The following is an 11,660-nucleotide window of genomic DNA, read 5'->3' on the forward strand; positions in this document are numbered from 1 at the left end:
GAATACCTAGGGTAAAATTCTATAAAGGTTCCATGTACTAGGGTAACTTTCCAGAAACCTACAACCTCCAGATGGGTCTCTGGACCAGATAAGTCCTGAAACCTAGAGGGCCCAGCCTCTCCAGAGCAGCTAGTTCCATCGCCTTACCCTGTATTATTAACAGTCCCTTCTAAAATGAAAAAATTAGAATGGCCATGGCCCCAAAACCCCTGTAGGCTGGGACAGAAAGATCAAAGGTGATGGTGGAGTTATACAGAGAAGGTACGGTTTAACAACGAAGATGATTGCTGAATCATTAAATTGATATTTCTTTTAGTCTCCAGTATCTTAGAGCAGCTAGAAGTAAAAACCTAAAATTGTGGAAGTATAACCCATACAATATAACTCTGAAATCTGTTCTACAAATAATTGTTGGGTTGTGCTTTGAATTTTATTTCTTTTCTGCATATATCTTATTTTTCACAAAAAAGAAAAAAGTCAATCATGATGATAAAATACTTATTCCTTCTAGCCTCTTATGTTCTGGAGCAGCTAGAAGGAAAAATCTAAGATGATGGTATGGTAACCCATGACAAACTCTGGGGTCTGTTCTGTAACTACGTGTTGAAGAGTGCTTTGAAAACTATTGCTTTTTTCTTTCTTTGCTTTATATATATGTTACATTATACAATTAAAAAAAGTTATTTATACTATTCTATATGTAGCCCAGTCTAGTAATTTTCTTTTAATTTATTAAGAGCTCTTAGAGAAGTAATACTAATTAAATGTGCAGGATCAAAAAAAAAATTCAGAGGGAGAAAGTGATGTGCTCAAACAAATAATAATAAGCATTATTTAATTTATAATAATAATTATAAATTATTTATAATTCCTTTATAAGTATAAAGGAGACCAAGAGTCCAGTGGAAAATACCCATTTGCTGCTCACATGAATGGAACATATAATTTTTGTTTTAGAAACAGGATGTCCACTCCGACTCCAAAGATAGTGATGTTCACCACTGATATGGGGGAAGAACCAAAAGGACAAGACATCGAAACAGAAGCTCACCAGAACAAGCTAGTAGTGACTACTGCACTAGCAAACTCATTTTTTGGTTTCTGCCTAACTTTGGAAGTGTCTATTAAAGCCAAGTCTCTGGGTAGTGCAGCAAATGGAAACACTTTTACCTTCTCTGCTGGCATGTCCACCTTCTCTGCTCTTGGCAAGTAGGAACTGTGTATTCCCGCAATTGGAAACATCTGTATTTCTCATGTCAAAAGGTTAAAGCCTCTTGAATTTCACTGCAATGACATACAGCCATTGTTTTATTTTTGGTCAGTGGCATTCTGGGCCACTATTTTTTAAATGTAATTTTATTGAGAAATTTTCACACACCATATAGTCCCATCCAAAGTATACAATCAGTGGTTCATAGTATAATCACATAGTTGTGCATTCATCATCATGATCATTTTTAGAACATTTGCATTGTTCCAGAAAAAGAAATAAGTAGAAAAAAGGAAAACCCCAAACCATCCAAAACCCCTTTCCCCACCCTCTTACTGACCACTATTATTGGACTCTACTCAATTTTAAGACTTACAATAGAGGTAGGTTAAGTAAGGCAGTGCAGTATTGTCATAAATACATATATATGTATGTATGTATATGCATTATGTGTGTGTGTGTGTATGTGTGTATCAGTGGAACAGAACAAAATATCCAGAAGCAGATCCATACAAACATGGGCAACCAACTTTTTTTTTTTTTTTTTTGTCATATAGGTTTACAATCATTATCAAAGACCAGCACTACCAGATTACAGTTCAACAACTTCAGGTATTTCCTTTTGGTTATTCCAAAACACTAAACTAAAAAGAAATATCTATATAATGAGTCAGCAGTCACAGTCATTTGCTACATCCTAATTTCTCAGTTACACCTCCTCCCTCTTATTTGATCTTTGTTTCAAACTTAAAGGAAAAATAAACTTAATAAGAAAAACTTTTATAGAGACTCAGACAGAGCCTAGAACATTCCCTAGGATTTTCAGAAATAATGTTGGTTGGAGCTTGGCTTGGGTCACTATTTAATTAGTATACTGAATATCAGCATTAGTACTAGAGTTTAGTTTTTGTTTTCCTTGAGTCTTTCATTTTTGGCACATGTGAATTTTGTATAAAATGAAATGATTCTTTTGGTCTTTGACAGCAGGTTTAAAACTAAAAGAACATCTGGTTTTAATGATGACGAATATACAAAAAAAAAGAACATCTGTTTTGTTGTGGGGATGATCCAGATTATGTTGTGACTCATGTATATCAGTTAATTGTACTTTTTCTTTTTTTATCTTTGCGAGGGGAAACCTGCAAGTAACAAAGTCTTACATATTTAAATTTGTTACAGGGTCTCATGTTTGGGATAAACAATTTTTTTTTAACTTGGGTGAAAACACCTGCAACAGTTTTCTGATAAGGTGACTGTATTGTGAATATAGTCACCTTATCAAAAAACTGTTGCATGTCAATTCTTTTGTGTGTGTGAAAACACTTCAACACTGAATTAAAAGATATAAATTTAAAATTGGTTGTATACCTAATGTGCTCCAGGTTCAGTAAATAAACAATTCTTGTTCAAAATTAGTTTTTTTTAAAAAAAGCAAGTCTCAGAAATTTATAAAAATGGTATCCTTATAAATTTCTGTGACTTGCTTTACGCATGCACATAAAAGAGGCCCAGCTCCTAAAGAGTTTATAATATACTTAAGGAGGACACATTTGCACCTGCAACAAGAAAAAAAGAATTGTTATTTAAAACAACAATAACCACAGTCCTAAAAAATGAGCATCTCAGAGTTAAGAGTCATTCAACAAATATTTTTTGAGTGCCTACTATATGCCAGCCAGAGTTCTAGTCACTGAGGCTATTGCAAGGAACAAAACAGAGAAAACTCTTGCCCTTGTGCAGCTTACATTTTAGCAGCAAAGACATACTATAAACAAAAAATAAATACGTAAAATAAATAGTACATTTGATAGTGGTAAGTCCTAAGGAAAAATTAAAGTTAGAAAGGTAGCTAGAGAATATATAGAAAGAGTGCTATTATAAATTGAGTGGCAATGGAAGGTGTCACTGGATAAGACATCTGACAAAAGACTGAAAAAGCAGTGTGGATATCAGGCGGAAAAAAAACGGTCAATGATGCCCATGTGCCACAAACTGAGAACAGTAATTAAATAAAATCAGTACCCGCTTTCCTCCATTTTTAATCTGAAGACCATCTGAGGATTCGAATAGGGCCAGCCCCTATAAAATCCATTCACGGTCCATCCAGAGGGTCTCATACAGTTCCAACCTCTCATCTGACTCACGGTTGCACTTTGCAAAGCGCTCAAAGGGTCCGTGAAACGGAAGAAAACGAAGCTAGCTCTTCCCAAAGCATTTGAAAGGAACAGACAGAAGCTGAATTTGAAGTCTGCAGAGAGGTTAGTGAGACAGAAGTGCAGGGAGTAGAACTAGATATGTAAGGGTCGCTCGGTGGAAAAGAAAAGCCCAGCAACAAGCCACAGGGCTGAGGCCCAGGAGAAAAAATGGTCATTGGGAATGTCGGAAGAACTTCTAAGCAAAAGAATGCCTCAATTTTAAGCTATTCACTATGCTGGGATATAATTCTTGTTGCTGTTCCCAAACTTTCAATAAAACTCTACTACAAATAACAACAAAAACAGTTTAAGAGATGTGGGTATGTGGGATCTGAAAGAGAGCAGAAGCAAAGTGTAACTAAGAGAACGACAAGCTCCTGAAACCCCTCAGAAATATTTGAGGGAGCGAGTTTATAGACTGGGGCTTTAAAAAGTATGAAGGATCACCCCGTGAGCTGGACAATATAGGGAGGCCCTGATGGCCAACACTCAGATTACATCCAGTCCAACAAGGAACGGGTACAAGACAGGTACCCAAATGTGTCCTACAGGTTAAACGGAGTGATCACCACTGGCTAGAGTTGTTAAATAGCAGTTAATGGACAGGGTGATGCTGATCCAAGCCTTAAAGAATGAGGAGAGGTAGAGAACAGAGGATACAGAGGGGGTATTCCAGATATGACTAACAGCACGAACAACGCTCTGAAGCCAGCCACAAGTATGGCCTGTTCCGAACACTGCAGAAACTGGCCAGTTTGGAAGAGAAACCCCTTGGCAAGCAGTAGCATGTAAAGTCAGCCGAGTATGGTGAGACCAGATTGAGACCCAGGATGAGAAATCGGAACTCCTATTTGACAAGCTCTGATAGGGAGGGAAAGAAAATGCTTTGTTGTTGTTTTTAAGATAGCAAAATACTGTGGCAATATAGACTGCTGCTTCCTCTGCCTTCTAAAATTGGCCACTGATTTCCCATTACACATCTCATGTTATATACTTTTACTTCTATTTACTATTACTTCTATGAAGATAATGCCTCTATTTATGTTTCTCTATTCATGTCCAACATCTCCAACTCCCTCTTGAGCAATTAAAAGTTTCTTATATAAGGCTTCCTTAAAAGTTCTTTATTCTGGGTGGTGCGACGGTGGCTCTGTGACTCAGTGGCAGATTTCTTGCCTGCCATGCCGGAGACCTGGGTCCGATTCCCGGTGCCTGCCCATGGGAGAAAAAAAAGAAAAAAAAAAGAAAAGTTCTTTATTCTATATCACCTGTCCACCCTAGAAACATTTACTGAGTATTTATACCATGACAAGCACAAACTAGGGATTTAAAGATGACACAGTCTATATACCCTCAAATTCAGTCTGGAATAGGTAAGTACAGAGTGGTACTTGCTAGAGTAGATGAGTTCTTACTGAAGAGTATCATGAGAAGGCAATAGTGGCTCAGTGGCAGAGCTCTCCCCTGCCACGCTGGAGACCCAGGTTTGATTCCTGATGCCTGCCCATGTAAAATAAAAAAAAGAGTACCATGAGAGCAGAGGACTACAGTCTGGAGATGAGAAGAGAGAGAAAATATCTAAGAGAAAGTGCTGACTGAGCTGAGTTAAAGGAAAAGAAGCGAGAGGATGAAAGTTGTAATCAAACTGCAGACTGGATAGAGATGTCATAGAGAATGGGAAAAGAGGGAGGCAAGGATCAGATCACAAAAACCTTTCTCTTAGGCTAAGACGTCCGTATTTTAGAGGAACTGAAGGATTTCAATGACAGAATAACACTATTACATCTGCCTTTATTTAAAAAAAGAAAGAAAACTTTGGGTAACAGTGGAAGATGAATTAAAGAAGCACCACAAAGCTTCCTTTTATCTTAAAATGCAACAAAAACTTGATAAAGGCTACTACAATATTAAATTTCTTTTCAGTTATCCTTTCCCATCCCCTTTCTTGTCTTACCAACTCATATCCTTCATAAGGCCTTCTCTAACTCTTCCCCAATACATTCATCTCCCCTTTCTCAGAATTTCAGACACATCAGTATATCTGTACACATCACTCTGTCATCACCTATTATTTTAAACTGCTTTGTGTTTAATTTTGTCCCTAAAAAAAATGTAAGCATCCTGAGAAATGACGTCTTTATTCTTAAAATGTAGGTGTACTTTACGTATTTCATGCGTTTATATATATATACATATACACACACACATATACATATAATTATGTATGTATCTGGGTATGTATATGTGTGCATCCCTTAGACCCCAGCACAGTAATACAGCATTCTGAATACATGGACCCTTTTATTCTTGAATTAAAAGATTACACTCTTCTCCATAAATAATGAACAAAATAAAAATAAATTTTTGATTAGGCAAAACTAATCTAAGGTAAAGAAAAAGCACAGTGGTTGGTAGGTGTGGTCTGAATGGGACTGAAAACAAAGGAACTTCCTGGGGAGATGAAAATGTTCTAATTTGTTCTAGGGGAGCAGGAAAAGATATAGATGAAGCAAGAAAGTTGTAGGTCTTATTGGATAATGTATACATGTATCACATTATATTATTCTGTTTACTTTGCATACATTTAAAAATTTTCCATAATAAAAGATTAAATATATATTCTATAAATATAATATTTATATATTATTTAACTGTATTTTTAAAAATCGCAGTAGCAAAAGTAAAAAAAAAAAAGAAAATCCAGAAAACTAAATTATTCCTTTTTTGAACGTTTGCAATATTGATACATTATAACTTTTAAAGTGGTTTTACCTCTATTACCTAGTCAATTCTGAGAGAATATATATTCTGAGACAAACCTGCTGTTAGAAGAAGGAAGAGCAGTCAGTTTCCTTAACTAAGCACTAGATATTAAAATTAATTAGCTCTGCTACCAAAGAAAACCAAAAGGCTAGGAAAATTTAGTTAGAATGTTCTAATCTTTGAACTCTGATATGAATACTGTGATACTGAAAGATACACATAAGATTTTGGAAGTATGCTATCTATAAAGATGGACTCAACGCCATTCTTGATGATTCAAAATAAACCATTTTATCTCAGTAAACTTCAAGTTTATTCTCTCATAATTTGCATTTCCCTCCCACAAAACATTTAATGGTTAAAATATTTTCCCCACCATGCCAATGCAAAAGATTAACAACAATCTCTTGTTTGGTAAATTAACTGTTGCATAATTTAATCCCCCAAAAGTTTCCTGCTTCTCCAAGTATTTTACAATGGCAAACAGCTAAAATTATTTAATAAGACATATTCTATCGCACTGTTTTACTACTATTTCTGTAGTAATTTCTGTTTTACTACTATATCTGTTTTACTACTATTGCTAAACTTTTCCCACTAGATTAAATTTAAATTTTTCCTTACTCAAAACTAATCTGGTGCTAGAAGTTGGGTCAGGTTTACCTTGAGCATAGGGAAGCATTAGGGGAACTTTGGAGGGTGCTAATAATGTTGTTTCTTCATCTGGGAACTGATTACACAAATGTGTTCTATGTGAAAATTCTTTGAGCCCTACACTTATGTCATGTATACTTTCCTATATATATGTTATACTTAAATTTTAAAAAAAAGTTCTTTAAAAAAAATCCTAAAAATAAGTCAGAGCTGTTATAACTCCTGAAACGAAAAAAAAAAAATGCCTCAGTGAAGAGTGAGTTGTCCACTGTAGTCCCCTCCCTCATATTAAAATGCCTACCCTATGCACTGAAGCATTTCTCTGCAAAAAAAAAAAAAAAAAAAAGTAATTCAAATTTATTTTAGAACATTTAGCATTTCTTTTCGTTGGCATATTCCCAGATAACAAGAAAAAAGTCTTCCATTTGCAACTGGAAGAAAGCTCAAAGACCATGCAACCCAATAGAAAAATGAATTTTGTATTTTTGAGAATTAATCATTTGCAAAACAAAATGAATAAAAGGAAAGTGATTAGGTACTGTATAGTCCCAACTAAGATGCAAATTACATTCAACTTTGATAAGTGGAATTAGGAAGGAAAAGAAAGATCATAGCTTCAGACTTTAGTAAGATAAGGAAAATAGGAGGAGGCTAGTAAGAACTTCATTTGAAGCGGTCTATGACCTAGGTGGTCCCTGTCATTGTTTTAGTCCAAATTCTACTATTAATTAGATATTCTGGGTAAGTTAAAATCAGTAGGCAACAGTACCTACCCAGAGATATGAATGAAATAAAATGCATAAAAGCAATATACCACGATTTAATATAAAATATCCAATGATTGACAAAAGTACCTGGGAAGTTACCTCTTCTCAGTCACTTGCTGAAGGCAAGTGTAGTCGCCCAGCAAATAAAAATACTGTTATGCGAACAGTACATGTTTGTAATCCTGCAAGTTAAGTCAATTCTCTCTTTTCCTTTCTCTAATCTTACAAACCCTCAAAGTTAAATCTAAACATTAGAATTCTCTCGCCGCGGAAGTAGTAATGGAGTATAATCAATTACAAAAAAAAAGAAAGTTCTTGATCGTCACCTAAAATGCACTTTCACCTTTCACCTGCAAGCCGAAAGGAGCCGCACCGCACCCAGGTGGCGAACCTTGCTCTCCTAATATCACATGACCGATTAAGCCTTTCCGGATGAAATGACAGGGCATTAATTAACTGGGGGCGGGGGGGGCACTCCACTTTAGAAGGCAATTTTGCCAAGTGGGCCCAGGGTAGTTCACATGAAAAAGCATCCTCGCGACTTTCAACAGCAGCTAGTCGGGAATCGAGCCAATCCCGGTGACTTAGACAACCACCGTCCCGCATGGCGAGTCCTAAACCCATCCTCAAATCACAAATCCTTGTCCAAAAATACAAATCTTTCATGGCATGTCAGATGAGATGACAGAACTAGAACACATCCAGAAAGTTGATACAGAAACAAGAAGGGCTGGAGAAGCGGGAAGACACCGCTTCCCCCCTCCCGCTTGCATCAAGAGACGACAAAACTCGGAGAAAAGACGCAGGTTTGCTCGCAAGCTTAGGAGAATGATCTGCGGTCCCGAAGGGAGAATGAGCGAGCCGGAGAGGCCAGAGGCCGAACAAGCCGGTAGGGACCGGGGAACGACGGCGCCGCGGCGACACCAGGACACCCTGACATTGGAGCCTGGCAGTACTCGCAGTCGGCACTCTCTCCGCCTAACCCCACCGGACACAGGGACCAGCCGGGCCGGGAGAAGAGCGCGAGAAGAGCGCCCGCGCGGGCCCAGGGAGACAGCCTGGCCACGGGCCTTCTTACCCGTGCAGGCCGAGGGCGCGGCGCCGCCTGTGGATCAGCCAGAGCAGCAGGAGCACCGCCCCGGCCAGCGAGGAGTTTCGCGCGGTCAGGTACTTGCTGAAAGCCGCCATGGCACCGCCGGTCCGTGCGAGCCGGGAAACGGGACTAGGCGGCTACTACCTTAGTGTCGGAAGCGCGGGGCAGACTGGGAGGAGAAGAGCGCGGGGAGGGAGGGCGGTGCCGGGCGCGCGGGACCGCCCCCAGGCGCGCGCCGCCGCGCCTACCGCTCCGGAGCCCACCTCGGACTTTGGCTCGGCGGGAGCGCGCGCGGGCGTCTCAGAGGCCGGAAATGTCCCGGGACGCGCTCTGCGCACGCGCGGAGCCCTGCAGAGAAGCCGGGACTGCGAGCTCAAAGACATTGCCGAGTCACCCTTTCCTGCTTCACGTGTCTTCCAGGTGTGGCTGCTGCCCTCCCCTCACTCCTTTACCCCTCGGCCCCGCCACACACACACACCCAGGTTTTCACAAGAACTGGAAGAGCGGGCCTGGCCTGTGCCTACCAAACATTTGGTGGGACCAGCCATGCCACCTGCATGTGATAGGCGGTTTCCACCCTCTTAAAGGAGATCAAGAAAGGGTGCGTGCCCCTCTAGAGCATTGATGCAAAACTGGGTGCACAGCCAGTACTAGGATGATCACAAAATAGTGGGAGCCCCAAGGAGGATAGGGAGACTTGGAAAGAAAGACTACAAAGCTCATTTTCCAAGCCAGTGTTTTCCAAACCATGGATTGTAATCGCTGGAAGATTGTACAATCAGTTTGGTAGATCAGGACCACTATTTTGTTGTTACTATTATTCTAATGGAATCGCAAAGAATAGAACACAAAAATCTCAGTGTATCCACTTACTAAGGAATTGTTTTGAGAAATCTTTAGTCTATTTTTTAATAGGTATTTGTCCCGAGCACAATATAAAATATTTCTTTATGTGGGTCTGGAAAAACAAAAAGTTTGAGAAGCACTGTCCTTTGCAAAATGACATTTGGAAATAATCGTACATTGTCTTCCTGTTGGCTTTACTCCCAGAATTAGAAGGGCATTACAGATCACTGCATTCTTCCCCTGTCTGATCCTCGGATGCAGAAATTTTTATTCCTAGCATTTACCCTGGCATAGTAAGTTGAATCTCCATTTTCAGTTGAGAAAACTAGAGAAAAGCCAGTATGTCAACCAGAAAATAAGTTCATAAAACCTTGCATAAAACACACACGCGCATACACGTTAAAGCAGTCCATGAAATGGAGGTTTCCTAGGTATTTTCTCAATGTTGGTTGATGGTTGCCTAATACAGAGTTACAAGAAAACAGTAAGGAGGGTGTAGGGTGAGTGTTTTGTGTGTGTGTGTGTGTGTGTGTGTGTGTGTGTGTGTGTGTGTGTGTGAAATAGAAGTGTTCAACCATCAATTCAAAATTATGCTGGATGGAACTTTTACTAAATTCTCCATTTGCCATGTAGACATTTTCGTGACCTCATATAACAAGTAATTAGGCATGCCTGGCACAGAGGATACAGGATGAACAGATCAAAACCCCATTCTCCAGGGGCTACAGAAAAGAAGTAAATGGGAAAGATATAAATATGTTAAGTGCCTGGTTAGAGATATGAACAAGGTTCTATGAGCACAGAAGAGAAAATGCTTTGTTTTTTCTAGAGCTTTCAATTAAGGCCTGACAGAGAAGGTGGCTTTATAGTTGAATTCTAAAGGACCAGAAGAGTCTCTCAGGAGGACAAGGGGGAACTTACCAATTAATGGATTGTGTGGTGATGTGAATGTGTTAGGAACCTTGGGAGAAAGTGACTGTGACATCTTGGAGTTTAAGAGTGAAGGAAGGCATGAAACGACGGTCCAAACTATAGTCTATTCAGGAAATAGATTTCAAACCCTCTAGAGGAAGATAGGTATGACTCCTTAAACAAGATATTCTAAAAGGTAACTTTGCTCAAGAAGCATGGGAGCTTCTAAAAAATGAAGTTAGTTATATGACTCACCTTTAGCTATTGATAACACCTATCTGAAAGAGATCACCAGGGACAAACCTATAACCCAACAACGTTACATTTATTAACTTCCTGCAGGAAGGAACACCACACAGCAGAGGAATTGTGGGTATGTCCCCCAAAAAAGGAAGAAATGGGGATTATTATACTGTTAAAGAGAAGGAAAGGAGTATAGGTAAAATTAAATGAAGTGGTGTTTAATAGACTCAAATCAGATCTGTATTGAAAGGGGTTAATATCGTCCTAGGCTGAGAAATAGACTCCTCAGTCTTTTTGATATTTCAAAATATTTCTTTTGAAAATATTAATATTATTGTATACTCTTATGTCCAAAAACCCTTCAAATGAACCTGCACTATAAATTGAGGTCACTTCTCTAAGGCAGAATGACTCAACTGTTTCTGTATTCCAGGCAAGAATGGATGTTATGTTCTTACTGATATGATCTTGGGACAATAAAGTTTCTGATAGCCTAGGATTTTAAAGAACAAGATTCTTCAGCACCATAGCCTTTAATATGATTACCCAAAGCAATTTTCCAGGTTCACACTTTAGAATACCAAATAACTGAGAAAAAGAGAACAACGTGGTTGCTTGGGAGATTTCCAGGAGCTCTGATTTTAAAGCAACTCAACCTACTTAGAAGCAGGAAGGAGAGGGGCATACAGAGGTAAAGAATCCAAAAGCCCCCTAAAGAGATGTATTAGCATACCTCCAAGATCATCCCCAGTGATCCTCATCTCCTGATATTTATACCCTATGTAATTTCCTCTGGGATATTAATGTGTGCTGGTGCGTGACTTCTGCGGTCGGATTATAGAGAGTGCTGTGGTTTCCTCCCTGCCCTCTTGGATTGCTTGCTGCTGAGGCACCTATCTTCCATAGAGAACACTCAGACAGCCTGGAGTGTTGCCAGTGTCTTTCCAACCATGTGAGTGAGCCACTTTGGAAACAGA

The 11,660-nt window shown here is 39.1% G+C and overlaps 1 protein-coding gene across 1 annotated transcript in view; it reads right to left on the minus strand.

Annotated features, from left to right (window-relative positions):
• Window positions 1–8,868, minus strand: part of ABCD3 (ATP binding cassette subfamily D member 3) — a 116,041-nt gene extending 107,173 nt beyond the window's left edge. The window contains exon 1 of the mRNA XM_077120198.1: window positions 8,668–8,868. Coding sequence (XP_076976313.1) covers window positions 8,668–8,777 — 110 coding nt within the window. The 5' untranslated portion in view covers window positions 8,778–8,868. The remainder of the gene's footprint in view (window positions 1–8,667) is intronic.
• Window positions 8,869–11,660: the final 2,792 nt, after the last annotated feature.

The sequence above is a fragment of the Tamandua tetradactyla genome, chromosome 11, assembly GCF_023851605.1.
Source record: "Tamandua tetradactyla isolate mTamTet1 chromosome 11, mTamTet1.pri, whole genome shotgun sequence".
Taxonomy (NCBI): Eukaryota; Metazoa; Chordata; class Mammalia; order Pilosa; family Myrmecophagidae; genus Tamandua; species Tamandua tetradactyla.